Source organism: Felis catus, chromosome E1 (assembly GCF_018350175.1).
Source record: "Felis catus isolate Fca126 chromosome E1, F.catus_Fca126_mat1.0, whole genome shotgun sequence".
In the NCBI taxonomy this organism is placed as follows: Eukaryota; Metazoa; Chordata; class Mammalia; order Carnivora; family Felidae; genus Felis; species Felis catus.
In genome coordinates this window covers 55368079-55381775 of record NC_058381.1, presented here as the reverse complement: position 1 = coordinate 55381775, position 13697 = coordinate 55368079, and the positions used below count along the sequence as shown (strand labels likewise).

The 13697-nt window shown below is 57.0% G+C and overlaps 1 protein-coding gene across 7 annotated transcripts; it reads left to right on the top strand.

Annotated features, from left to right (window-relative positions):
- Nucleotides 1–1536: 1536 nt before the first annotated feature.
- Nucleotides 1537–13481, top strand: FDXR (ferredoxin reductase). 7 transcript variants are annotated; one of them, XM_011289350.3, is made up of 12 exons: nucleotides 1537–1733; nucleotides 2492–2589; nucleotides 8853–8948; nucleotides 9158–9280; nucleotides 9460–9573; nucleotides 9928–10029; nucleotides 10869–10976; nucleotides 11226–11310; nucleotides 11443–11642; nucleotides 11725–11896; nucleotides 12742–12925; nucleotides 13050–13481. In XM_011289350.3, the coding sequence occupies exons 1-12, from the start codon at nucleotides 1655–1657 to the stop codon at nucleotides 13363–13365; spliced, it is 1677 nt and encodes a 558-aa protein (XP_011287652.1). In that variant the 5' UTR covers nucleotides 1537–1654; the 3' UTR covers nucleotides 13366–13481. The 7 variants fall into 7 exon arrangements, with proteins under 7 accessions (XP_011287652.1, XP_003997180.1, XP_019673783.1 ...); XM_003997131.5 differs by having other exon boundaries at nucleotides 1545–1733; nucleotides 12742–12912; nucleotides 13050–13326; XM_011289349.3 differs by having other exon boundaries at nucleotides 1548–1799.
- Nucleotides 13482–13697: the final 216 nt, after the last annotated feature.

Here is a 13697-nt window from a genome sequence, read left to right as displayed (position 1 = left end):
TAGTAAGCATTTTGGGCTTTGTGGACCATGTGGCCCCAGTCACAACTACTCAAAGCACTTCGTGCCATCAAAGTGTGAAAACAGCCACAGACAATATGTAAAGAAATGAGCATGACTGTGTTCCAATAAAACTTTTTTTGGAACTTTATGTAATTTTCACATGCCACAAAATATTGTTTGCAATTCTTTAACCATTTAAGAATGTAAAAACCATCAGCTTGGGCAGGATTTGGCCTGCAAGCCATAGTTTGCCTCCTCCTGGTTTAGTGGGACAGGAACAAAGTACAATTACTTTTTAAAAAGCCGAACAGTCATTCACTTCTCAATAGGAAGGAGGGGAAGTGACAAGGAGAGGCACATGTCCTATTTCTTGAACTGGATGGTGCTTATATGGTTACATCTTGTGGTTTCATCAAACAGTACACTTATGATTTATGCACTTTTCTGTTTGTTATACTTCAATAAAAAAGACCATTTAAAAAACAGTAAGGCAGTGTAATAAGTGACGATGAGCTAAAGTAGAGTCTTGGGCGGGGTGGGGGTGGGGCGGGGGGGTGGGCAAGAAGGGACCTTAATCCAGCTTGGGAGAAGATGCATCAGGGAAGGCTTCTCCGACGAAGTGTCTGACAAAGCGGGACCTTGGGGAAAAAGGAAGCTGAAGCTGGCATTAGGTTTATTGGGTCAGATTTGACCAGGGATCCTGTCTTTTAAATACATATTTTGGTCACCGTGGATTTTTGGCATTAATTTTGATCTTTCAAAACGTTGCATGAAAATACTACTGATCTTGATTACTGGGGCTTTTGGCGCTCCCTTCAATTCTGCACCCAAGGCCAGTGCCTTAGCAGCCTCACCCTTACTTCCAGTGCTGCTGGGCAAGGGTGGGAGATCTGCCCTGTCCTTAGAACCGAGGGCAAGCCGCTTCTCCCGTTTCTTTACCTACGTAAAGGGGAGGGGGGGGGGGTGAGACGGGATTGGATCTCCAAAGTTTAAAATGCTCCCTAGCCCGACCTGGACAGCATCTGGCCAGGGTCACGCCTGTAGAACGCCCAGAAAGCCCCGAAGGCTCGAGCAGAAGCCCTTTTTTTCCAGACTTCCGGACTCCGTGGTTATTACGCAATGGACAGGGAGGCGCCCTTGGAACTCGACTCGTGATTGGTTGGGAAGAAACCAGACGCAGGGAGGGAGGGTTCGCTTTGAAAAGGGAAGGGCCCGTGCGTCATCAGAGAGCGACGAGAGTCTCTGAGTGGGAGGGGCTAAGTGAAGTAAGCCCCTTCCTAATTGGCTCCCTCCTTCAGGCGGGATTGGAACAGCGATAAAGATTCGCTCTCCTCCAACCCTAGCCTCTAGACGATTGGAGGGAGGGTGAAGGTTGGGGAGAAATTTATTAAGTCACGACAGTTCGGACGTCCTAGGGGCGGGCCCTCAGCGATAGAGGGTGGATCCGAGGGCGGACTTCTCCTTTGGGGCGGGATTCTTTCGGGCGGGGGGAGTGTGGCCTCCACGCTGCGCTCTCCCAGAGCGTGGGAGGCGGGACTTGGGGGCGGGGCTAGGGAGGGGCGGGGCCGAAGCCCGCAAGCAGCGAGGATCCACCAGCGCGGAGTACGGGGCCATCTCCGGGGTCGGGTCCGCTGGCTGGTTGGTCTTTCCAGCCATGGCTCCGCGTTGCTGGCGCTGGTGGCACTGGTCGGCGTGGCGTCGGACCCGGCCGCCTCTCCCCGGGAGCACCCCGAGTAGGAGCAGGGCACCTGTAGGGCCGGATGGCTGCGCGGGGAGGCCTGCGAGCGCCAAGTGTGGGGGTCGGCGGAGCTGGGGCAGGGCTGGAGAGGGGTGAGGGGACCAGGGGCGAGACCGGAGAGGTCATCTCATGCGGATGAGATTGGCGTGGTGTACGGGGGCAGGCGGGGGCCTGTGCGGTGAGATGTTAGTCCACAGAAGTGAGAAGGGGAGACTATGAGGTGCACAGGTGTGAGAAGAGGTGAATGAGGGTTATATGAAGGTCTGTGGGCCGAGAGGAAAGTCCGAAGTAAAACAGGGGTCTATAGGAGTGACAGGCGTCTATATGGACAATATAGTATTCTGTGGAGAGAGAGTGGGTAGAAGAGGCACAGTTGGGCATGGCGGGGGGGTCCACGCCAGCAAGACTGGGATATGGAGCCGGTTCGAAGGATGTGGTATTCTAGCTGGCTGGGTGGGGAACCTTGCAAGAAAAATGAAGTGCTGTGCAGGCAGCTTCAGGGGTGATGGGGGGTGTTGAGTAGGCATAATACATTCATGGGTGAAACGTAGGGCTCTGGATGAAGACACGGACTTTGAGGGTTCAGATGAAGTAAGATCCTGCAAACGCCAAGGCTTTGAGGAAAAAGAGGAGGAGAGTGCAATTGGGGGAGAAGCTTGGGAAGCTGCGTCTTCTGACACTGTTGTTGGTTTGGGAAGTGGGGAGGGGGTGTTGATCTGACCTCCCACCCATTTCCCATTCCCTCCCACAAAGGCTTCCGGCAGCGGTTCTCCACCCAGGAGCAGCACCCCCAGATCTGTGTGGTGGGCAGTGGCCCAGCTGGTTTCTATACCGCCCAACACCTGCTAAAGGTAAGCCATGTCTTCCTGGTTCCCTCTCCCATGATTCACCTGCTGCTCCAATCCTGAGGCAAGTACCACCTCTGTGAGTTTTAAAAGCACTCCTGGATCCCTGATGGGAAAGGGGCTCCCAGTCCATCTAGACTGGACACTTCCTATATGCTTTGTCACCTCCATCTGGGGCTCCCCAGTCTAGGTCCTCAACTATGGGAGAAGTGTGTTTGCCTCATAGGCAGCGGTCAGTGGCAGATGGTCTGAGATGCCTCTTTGGCCAAACCCGTCAGGGATTGTGTAGACCTACAGGATAACTGTATCCTGCCCCTCATCTTCCCTTCTTTCTTTCTCTCCTCTGTCCTCAACGTCCTATGTCTTCAGGCTACCCCCTCTTCTCAGAGTTTTCTGGCCTTATAGGTGCTTCGTCATGCTCCAGCCCTCCCCATGCTATGTTGTTCTTTCAGGCTGCCCTCCACCCCGCCCCCCCATTCCACCCACCCCAAGGCCAGAGTCTCAAGGCTTACAGTGTTGGCCTTGGTGGGCAGGGCCCCAAGGCTGCTGGTTACCCTTGAGGCTTGAGCAGATATTGGTGGGAGGGGGGAGGGATGGAGACCTAGGCTAAGACATGAGACAGTGGCCTCCCTTTGGAGGGACTTGGGGTGTCTATGGAGAGACAGGAGGAAGCATGAATATATTAATTATACACATATACATGCAGAAACTTAAAAGGTAGGGTAACCAATCTTCCTAGTTTGCCTAGGACATGGAGTTTTCAATATTAAAACCTGGGGGATTGGGGCACCTGAGCAGCTCAGTTGGTTAAGCGTCCAACTTCGGCTCAGGTCATGATCTCATGGTTTGTGGGTTCAAGCCCCGCATCGGGCTCTGTGCTGACAGCTCAGAGCCTGGAGCCTGCTTCGGATTCTGTGTCTCCCTCTCTCTTTCTGCCCCTCCCCCACTCACACACTATCTCTCTCTCAAAAATAAACATTAAAAAATTTTTTAAATGGGGGGCAGTCTTGGGGGAGACCGGCGTGAGTCGGACACCCTGCTGAAAAGTGACCAAGCAACACAGGGGAAAGAGCTAGTTACTGTGATGTGAACAGCATGAGCTAAGTGAGGTGCAGTCAGTCAGAAAGTGTTTCCTGGAGAAGGTGCATTTCAGCTTCATTGAAGGAGGCCACGGGCTTTGGGGAGGACCTGCTGCGTGCGGAGGGGTCATGCATGGGCAAACCGCCCTGTGGTAGAACAGCCCTGGACCCTGGGATGGAGACTGGGGATCCCACAGGGTCAGGGGAGATCCAGGAGGGTTTTGCGTAAGGGGCACTTGCTAGCTGAGCCTGAAATCTGGGGAGCAAAATTGGGCCTTCCAGGTGGGCTTCTCAGTGCCCCCAGTGTGAGCAGGGGCTCTGACCTGCACACTTGCACACGCTTTCCTTGTAAGAGGTGCCGGGGGATGGACACAGAGCCAGTTACAAGCCAGTCCTTGCCCACTGGGTGTTCCAAGCTACTGGGTGTGCTCCCCAGACAGGAACACAGTGCAACATGTCAGGGGCAGTGGCACTTAGCCAATCCAGGTACCGTACAGCATCTCATCTCCCCATGACAACCTCTGAAGCAGGTGTCCTGACTCTCACTTCACAGGTCAGGACACTGAGGCTGAGTGACACTGCCCAGAGTCCCCCCGGACGGGGAAGGTGCTAGGCTCTCAATGCAGGCAGGCAGATGGCAGGGCCGCTCTTTTCTTTTTTTTTTTTTTAAATTAAAAACACGTATTTATTTTTATTTTTTATTAAAAAATTTTTTTTAACGTCTATTTATTATTGAGAGACAGAGAGACACAGAGCATGAGCATGGGAGGGGCTGAGAGATGGAAAGGCACAGAATCTGAAGCAGGCTCCAGGCTCTGAGCCATCAGCACAGAGCCCGATGCGGGGGCTTGAACTCACAAACCGCGAGATCATGACCTGAGCCGAAGTCTGACGCTTAACCGACTGAGCCACCCAGGTGCCCCAATTTTTTATTTTTTTTAAGTTCATTTTTATTTCTTTTTGAGAGAGAGACAGAGAACAAGCAAGGGAGGGGCAGAGAGAGAGGGAGACAGAATCCCAAGCAGGCTCTGCACTGTAGCATGGAGCCCGATGCGGGGCTTGAACTGCCAAACTGTGAGATCATGACCTGAGTGGAATTCAAGAGTCAGATTTCCTGACTGGTAGGTGAGCCACCTGCGCCCCCACCCCCCACCCCCCAAATGTATTTTAATCGAAGTATAGTTGATACACAATGCTGCATTAGTTTCAGGCATTCAACATAGTGATTCTCCCCCACCCAGTGTGTATGTTACGCTGTTATGTTTCCCCCTGGGGTAGCAACCGTCTGTCACCGTGCCCGGCTTTCACAGCACCGTTGACTGTGTTGCCTGTGCTGTACGCTTCATCCCTGTGACTTATTCATTAGATAACTGGAAACCTATGCCTCCCACTCCCCTTCACCCATTTTACCCATCCCTCCACCCTCTCCTCTCTGCCAACCATGAGCTTATTCTGCGTATTTATGGGTCAGAGCTACTCTTAGGTACCACGCTAGGCTATTCACTCAATAGTCCTTTATTGGACACTGACACGTTCCAGGCACAGACTCAACAGTAGGAACATAGGTGTGAGCAGGACACACATGAGCCCTACGCTCAAGGACACACCAGTCTAATGTAGGAGGGTTGTGGAGTGGAGAGGAAGAGAGTTTACAGTTTCTAAGCCTCTGATAGTGTAAGAAACTGGGGGTGGAGGGCGTGGTGTACAAGAGCTGCACCCAACTCAGCCTGGAGGAGGAGGTGTCCGAAGTGCTGTCTGAAGGACAGAAGGAGCTGCCAGGTGGGCGAGGGGTAGGTGGCAGGCAAGAGAGGCCCAGGCGCAGAGAGCCCAATGGGCAAGGCCCGGGGGGAGGAGAGAGTGTCCCTTTGGGGACAGGTGAGTTTGGGAAGACAGGCTTGTGTGTTAAGCGTGGAGAGCTGATGAGCCCAGAGCCAGGGCGCCTCGGGAGGCTCCGGCCGGGCCTGCAGGCAGGCAGTTTTTCATGGTGCTGTCCACTCACCTCCCCCTCCTTCCATCAGTCCCACGGGATAGGTATTTCCATGCACATTTCTGGGCCTACCTCACACCTGATCAAACGGGCTGGGGCCTAGGAATCAACAATGTAATTAAAAAAAACTTTTTTACGTTTATCTATTTTTGAGAGAGAGAGAGAGAGAGAGAGAGAGAGACAGCAAAAGTGGGGAAAGTTGCAGAGAAAGAGAGGGAGACACAGAATCCGAAGCAGGCTCCAGGCTCTGCGCTGTCAGCACAGAGCCTGACGTGGGGCTCGAACCCATGAGCTGTGAGACCACATCCTGAGCAGAAGTCAGTTGCTTAACCAACTGAGCCACCCAGGTGCCCCAGGAATCAACAATTTTAAACAGACTCCCCCCCCCCCCCCCCGCCAGGGGATTCAGAAGCCCACTGCTCTAAGTAGGTTGATTCACTGAAAAGTTTTAGGCAAGCAGCCCATTTTGGACAGGAAAGTCTCTCTGCCTGTAGGGTAGACAGCGGAGCGGGGAGGCAGGACTAGGTGGCCAGGAGAGCAATGGAGAGCTGCGGATGTGGCAGCGGGGCACAGGAGGGGAGGATGGCTGACTGACTGGGCAGGGCTGAGGGGAGCCGGGGAGGAGCCCCGGGTTCTAGCTTGGGCTCTGGGTGGATGGGATGGGAGGGAACAGAGGAGCAGAAGGGGAGAGTTTGGGCGGAATGGGGAGTTGACTTCCATCTGGATGGGTTTGAGGTGTCTGCAGTGTCATCCAGGGGGTCAGGTTTGGAGGGGACAGTCCGGGCAGGGGAGAGAGTGGAACAGCAGCAGGTCCATGGGAATCTGAGGTCACAGGAAGGAGTGGCTGCAGCTTCCCCAGGGAATGTGTGTGTGGGAGAGGGGAGGGGTCCCACATTGGAAGAACCTCAGAGAATGTTTTCATTGGGAGTTGGGTGGGGGCAGGGGCAGAAGAGAAGAAGCCTGAGAAAGAACAGCCAGAGGGGGAGGGGGGAGCTGAGTTAGAGAAGAGAGAGTTCTCTGAAGACAAGGTCGGCCATGAGAGATCTCAGTAAACGCACCAGCAGGTCTAGCACTGGGGAGCTGGCCTTGGACTTGCATGGGGTGGTGTGACCAGGAGGGAAGGCTCCATAGCAGGAAAGAAGGATGAAAGATGAAAAGGCAGGTTGTGTATGATACGGACTGTCAGGCTGAGCAGTTTGCACTCTGTCCCTTGGCGGTGGGCAGGCAGGGCAGGTTTGTGGGCAAGGTGATTGCGTGCAGCAGTAATGGTAAAAGGCAGCTTTTTTTTCTTAATGTTTATTCATTTATTTTTGGGAGAGAGAGGGAGAGCACAAGTGGAGGAGGGGCAGAGAGAGAGAAGGAGACACAGAATCAAAGCAGCCTCCAGGCTCTTGAACTGTCAGCACAGAGCCCGACGCGGGGCTTGAACCCACAGAACTGTGAGATCCTGACCTGAGCCGAAGTCGGACATTTAACCCGCTGAGCCACCCAGGTGCTCCTCAAAGGGTGCCTTTTTGATTGAACGCTCACAGTGGGTCAGCTGCGGGGCTAAGGGCTTCAGGCCTCGCTCATTTGATCACAAGCGTCACCCAGAAGAGCTGTTCTGTTGTAGGAGAAGTTAAGAAACTTCTCTGTGGGACAGAGCCAGACAGCGGAGGGGCTGGGGTTGGTCCCTGCGGAGTGGAGACAGCATCAGTGGGGCGTGAGGGAGGTGGTTCGGGTACTGCCCGTGGCTGGCCTGGATGGGGACAGTAGGAGGCACGTGTAGCCACGCACTGAAGACAAAGTCCTCAGACACTTAGACCGAGCGGACGTGCAGGGCTGACCTCTGCCAGCGAAACAGCAGCAGCAGCAGCAGCAGCAGCAAACGGCACGTGGTCTCTATTTCATGTTCGCCAGGTAGAAACACGCAAGAATGTTAAAGCGTGGGAGGAAGACACGAGGAGCCTCCAGACATAGACCAAACACACATCTGGTGTTTACGTGAAAGCATGCGGGGAAGCCGTGCGGTTTCAAGGACTGTTAAGCAATTACAGTGGGTCTGTTCCCTAACTGGCTCCTGGGCGATCACGGGGCTCTGTTCTCATAGTGCTATCGCACTCGACAGCCTTGAGACCCGAACATCGCTGACGTTTCAGCAATTACACCATTCACTTTCCCGGGGCCTTACAGTTCTCCAGAAATAACTCCCCAGGCACGTTCGGACAGGTGGGTGGTGGGGAGCCTGGACTTGGGCACAGGCAGTGGGTGGAGGGCAAGAGGGGATTTGGACAAAGGTGAGGTGAGTGTGAGCCTTTGTAGGGGTGAGGGCGACTGGCGGGCAGGAGCTCAGTTGGCTGGAGTCCCATTGAATCGGGAGCATCACAGCAAGAGCCTAGGATGGGGGTGCCCCAAGGCAGGGCAGTGTCATCCGTGGGAGCCCCAACCTCTTGACTCCAAACCCGCTGTGGCCCAGCATCTCTCACGGTCCTGACCTGGATGCTTCCCAACACCCCCGAGAGGGGGCTGTTATCTGTCCCAGTTTGCAGAGGAAGAATCTGACACCCAGGCAGATCTCGGGACTGGCCAGGGCCGTGTGACTGGTCGGTGGCAGAGCCAGACCTGACTTGTCTGCCCAACCGCAACCCTTTGCTTTCCCCGTGGCCCCTGTAGGTGCTCCAGAGGGCAGGCCACGTGGGACCGCCGTATAAGTGAGCTCGTTTTTCCTAAGACCAAGAGTGAGCCGCTTCGATCTCCTTCTCCCTTCCATGTCCCTCCCTCCCATGTCTTGTGGACCCCTTTTCCAACAGGATGATTGTGGAGGCTAGAGCTAAGGCGGCTCTCAAGTTCAAAGCGTAGTTCTCAGCTCATCAGACTGGCTGAGCATTTCTAGAAGTATGGGAGGGTTCAAAGGCAGGGCTGCATGTCAAGCCTGAGCCAAGTGGGTGAAGAAGCTCCCCGGCCGCAACTCCAGTGGCGGGAGAGCTGCCTCCTTCCTCCCCTCGCGATGGGCTGGCAGTCCCGAGGGCTGACCTCGGCTGCCCGTGCCACCATGCTGCCCCAGTCCTCTTGTCTGGGTCTCCAGGATGCTGGGGAGTTGGGGGCCCCTCTTTCTCCTTGTGTCCGCCCCCCGCTGAGCTGGGCTCTCCTGCCCCATCAGGGATGGGAGGAGCCCTAGGGCCCAGCCTCTCCCTCAGCCCCACTGACTGTCGCCCTCTCCCCAGCACCACCCCCAGGCCCACGTGGACATCTACGAGAAGCAGCTTGTGCCCTTCGGCCTGGTGCGCTTTGGCGTGGCGCCCGACCACCCCGAGGTGAAGGTGGGTCTCTCTGGGCCCGAGGAGGGGGTTTGGAGACGGGTTAAGCTGAGGAGGGAAAGGGGGCTCCCTGGCTGCATGGAATGACCCCGGGTGCTCTGTGTGGATGTCACACGGGTTCCCGCCTGGGGACATTGTGAGGCGAGGGTGGCTCAGGCATGGTTCCTGAAGTGCCTGGCCCCTAACCCCTTCCCCTCTGGGGCCTGTTGCAGAATGTCATCAACACCTTTACCCAGACGGCTCGCTTGGCCCGATGTGCCTTCCGTGGCAATGTGGTGGTGGGCAGGGACGTGGCTGTGCCGGAGCTCCGGGCGGCCTACCACGCTGTGGTGCTGGTGAGTGCCCATGGGTGGGGGGCAGGGTGGGCAGGGGATTGGGGCAGGGCGGCCGCTGGCCGAGGGATGGAAGGTGGTAGGGGTGAGGCCCAAGCCACTGGGCAGGGGAGCTGGGAGGAGGGCTACCAGGGTCTGCCTGGCCCCTTAGCTGGTGCCAAGCACTCTGGGTCTTTCCTCAGAGCTATGGGGCAGAGGACCATCGGGCCCTGGAAATTCCTGGTGAGGAGCTGCCTGGGGTGTTCTCGGCCCGGGCCTTTGTGGGCTGGTACAACGGGCTTCCTGAGAACCGGGAGGTGAGTTTGGGGAGCACTCCTGCTACTTCTTCCTCCCTACCCCTCAGCCAGGGCCAGGGGCAGCTCTTGGATGCCGCAGCTGGGGGGCAAGGGAGCCGCTGTCCAAAACTGGGAGGTCCCCAGTGAGATGAGATGTGAAGTATCAGGCTGCCTGAGGGGGGAGGTCAGCCAGGGAAGGCCTCTGGGAGAAGGCGGGGCTGGGTAGGAGAGGAGGGGCTTCCTCTGAGGCTCAGGTGGGGTGGGCTTTCTGAGTGTAGGGAAGCCTGGGGGCTCGACTGGGGATTGGGCATGAGCTGAGATGAGACTGACCGGGGCCAAAGCTAGGGGAGCCCTACCCGGACCTCTCCCTACTAGCTGGCACCAGACCTGAGCTGTGATACAGCCGTGATTCTGGGGCAAGGGAATGTGGCTCTGGATGTGGCCCGGATCCTGCTGACCCCACCTGAGCACCTGGAGGTGAGTGGGTAGGTCAGGGGCTGGAGGCGGGGGGGGGGGGGGGGTTGGGGGGGTGGGGAGGCTGGGGACACACTGAGGAGAGGGTGCTGCTGCCTGCAGGGTTCAGGCCTCATCCTCCAAACTGAGCTCAGTGCCTCTGTTTCCCTATGGTGCCAGGCAGAAGCCTTCCGAAAGGCAGCCCGTGAGCTTTGCCTCATACCGTTTCCGCTTTGCTTTCTGCACTCTAGCTACGTGGGCCTTAAAAAACAAACAAACAAACAAACAAACAAACAAACAAACAAACACCTATTCAGTGTGTACATCACTCCCCCTGCCAGTTAACCTGTGTTCATCTTTTAGTTCTTGGCTCAGCTGTCCCTTCCTCCAGGAAGCCCTCCAGTACTGCCTTAATAGGTCTATTTCCCTATAATACCCTCTCATAGACTTGTCTACTTCTGTTTCAAGGCACGTTATCGCCATGACAATTTTATACTTATTAGTGAACATTTGGTAAGTGTCACTCTCTCTTACCAAATCAGAAGCTCTGTGAGGGCCAGCACCGTGTCTCTTTTGCTTACCACTGACACCCCCCCCCCCCCCCATGCCCCTTGCCTAGTGCCTGTCCCAAGCAAAACACTGAGTGGACACTTGTTGAACGAAAGAGCAGGAAGGAGCCTGGCTGGCTACTAGTTGGAGCCGTTTGCAGAATTGGAGGCAGTGCTCCATCTGGCCACCAGGTGGGGCAGTGGTGCCGTTTCAGGCTGCAGAGCTTCTCCCCACTGAGGGTAGGGAAACAGCCAAATGAAAAGGCCCCTTGCCTGGTCAGTGCCCGATGACTTTAAGCCCTCCTTTTGTGCCAGAAAACGGACATCACAGAGGCTGCCCTGGGGGTACTGAGGCAGAGTCGGGTGAAGACGGTGTGGATAGTGGGCCGACGTGGACCCCTGCAAGTGTCCTTCACCATTAAGGTGCCGGGGCCAGAGGGAGAGGGGTCAGGGTCCCAAATAGATGGTCTGCCCTTGGGAGGTGTGGCAGGACTGAGCCCCCGAGAATGGCTCCTGCCTACGGTGGAAGAGGGGGAGCCCGGCAGGGCCCTGGGGCCTAGTGCCTTCTGTGGTGGTGGGTGGGGTGTCTCCCCTGTGGTCTGGTCTCTGGGTTGGGCTCCAGAGTGGACAGTGCTCTGGGCCTGAACTCCTCTCCTACCTCCCATCCCCAAGGAGCTTCGGGAGATGATTCAGTTACCAGGAACCCGGCCCATTTTGGATCCTGCGGATTTCTTGGGCCTTCAGGACAGAATCAAGGGTGAGGGGCCCTGACCTGGCCCCCCAGCTCTCTAGGGAGGGGATGGTCTAGGTCAGACAGGGCTCGGGGGAGAGCACTGGGGGCGAGGGCTGTAACCCAGGGCCAGGCCTGAGATGTTCTCATTGCTGACAGAGGTCCCCCGCCCGAGGAAGAGGCTCACAGAACTGCTGCTTCGAACAGCCACGGAGAAGCCAGGGACAGAGGACACTGCCCGCCAGGCACCGGCCTCCCGCGCCTGGGGCCTCCGCTTTTTCCGAAGCCCCCAGCAGGTGCTGCCATCACCAGACGGGCGACGGGCAGCAGGCATTCGCCTGGCAGTCACCAGACTGGAGGTAAGTCTCATGTTACTCAAAGATACCCGCCTTCTCAAGTCTCCCCACCCCAGCCCGGTGTTGCCCGCACTCTCCTCAACAGGGTGTCGGTGAGGCTGCCCGGGCAGTGCCCACTGGAGACACGGAAGACCTCCCTTGTGGGCTGGTACTGAGCAGCGTTGGGTATAAGAGCCGTCCCATCGACCCCAGTGTGCCCTTTGACCCCAAGCTTGGGGTCATCCCCAACATGGAAGGCCGGGTTGTAGCTGTGCCAGGTGAGAGGATGCCGAAATCTAGGCACGAAACCATGGTGGGGGATGGAGAGGCTGGCGTCACCTGGGGCCGTTCATTCATTCATTTGGCCAGTGACATGCACTAAGAAACCGCTCTGAGCCAGGACGCTGTTCCGGGATGCTGTCCTGGGACCCAGCCACCCTCCTCCTGGCTCTAGCTAGGAGGGAGGTTCTCAGTCTAGCCGACACGCCCACATATGCCTGGTGATCTAGTTGGTCACTTGACTGAGGTGTGCTTTGGGCTAGGTCCCTGTGCTCGGTGCTGGGACTAGACAGGAAACCACAGCCCCTGTCCTAAAGGAGCCTCCAGTCTGATTAAATACCCATTCATTCATTCTGCTAGTATTTTTTTTTTAATTTGTTTTACATTTATTTTTGATGGAGAGAGAGCATAAGTGGGGGAGGGGCAGAGAGAGAGGGAGACATAGAATCCAAAGCAGGCTCCAGGCTCCGAGCTGTCAGCACAGAGCCCAACGTGGGGCTTGAACCCACGAACTGCGAGATCATGACCTGAGCTGAAGTCAGACGCTCAACCGACTGAGGCACCCAGGCGCCCCATTCTGCTAGTATTTAGAAGGGCCTGCTAAGACTGGAGGCGGGCCAAGACCCATCTCCTACCCTCAGGGAGCTCCTGGTCGACAGGGAGATTGAGATGGAAGGGGCGGTGTGATATGAACAGGTTGAGAAGGGTCCAAGGCCGCGGGCCAGCGCGGGTATGCTTGGGGTGTGCATGCGTGTGTATGCACAGGTGTGTGCCCTGGGGGCTTAGACTTGCCAGAAGTATCCAGCTACCTGTCCTTTCCTGACCCTTTGTTATCCCCTGCCAGGCCTCTACTGCAGCGGCTGGGTGAAGCGGGGGCCCACAGGCGTCATCGCCACCACCATGACTGACAGCTTCCTCACCGGCCAGATGCTGTTGCAGGACCTGAAGGCTGGGCTGCTGCCACCGGGTCCCAGGCCTGGCTATGCAGCCATCGAGGCCCTGCTCAGCAGCCGAGGTCTGGGCCCCATGTGAGCTCTTGGGAGGTGTGGTGGGCAGCCCTGGGCCTTTCTGCTGCTTGGGAAGGGTGCTCTGGGCTGGAGGTGGGGCTGGAGGAGGAGGTGGAGGCAGTGACTTCTCTTCCCTGTGCCTCAGGGGTCCGGCCTGTCTCTTTCTCGGACTGGGAGAAGCTGGATGCCGAGGAAGTGTCCCGGGGCAAGGGTGCTGGGAAGCCCCGGGAGAAGCTGCTGGATCCTCAGGAGATGCTGGGGCTGCTGGGGCGCTGAGCCTAGATCCCAGCCTGGCAGGGACGGAAGGCATGCTGTGCAGGGGAGAGGGGCCTGGGTCAGCCAGAGGGACTCTGCGCCACAGCTGTGTCGCCTGCCCGCCCTGGTACAGGGCCTTGGCCGCCTCTTTTCCAGGGCCCTCTGCGCGCTTTCCCCTGGCGAAAGGTCACCCTCGCCAGAGATAACTTTAGGGGTGGGTGGAAGTGTAGGCTGACTTTCCTCCCTCCCACCTCTTTCCCGCCGGACTGTGGAGGGTCACCAGGTCAGGAATGTACTGGAAATAAAACAGCTGTGACGGAGGGCCAGTGGTTGGTGTGCAACTTCTTTTGGGGCCCGGGGTCACCTTCCAGCCACGGCTCCCCGCCTGTCACCAGGTGGCGCTGCAGAGCCAGCTCCCTGCTCTGGGGACTCTTGGGGGCGGGAGGGTGTTTGGCAGTCAGGCCTGGAACCCACTGTCCCTCTCTCGGCTTGGCTGTGCTGCTGCGGCCTGCCTGCCTTCTGCTCACACCTCAGGCAC

Coding starts and splice junctions, on each gene's coding strand:
- FDXR (XM_011289349.3), top strand. CDS start 1,655: ATGGCTCCGCGTTGCTGGCGCTGGTGGCACTGGTCGGCGTGGCGTCGG. Junction 8,949..9,157: donor CCGACCACCCCGAGGTGAAG/GTGGGTCTCTCT, acceptor GGCCTGTTGCAG/AATGTCATCAACACCTTTAC. Junction 11,643..11,724: donor TGGCAGTCACCAGACTGGAG/GTAAGTCTCATG, acceptor TCTCCTCAACAG/GGTGTCGGTGAGGCTGCCCG.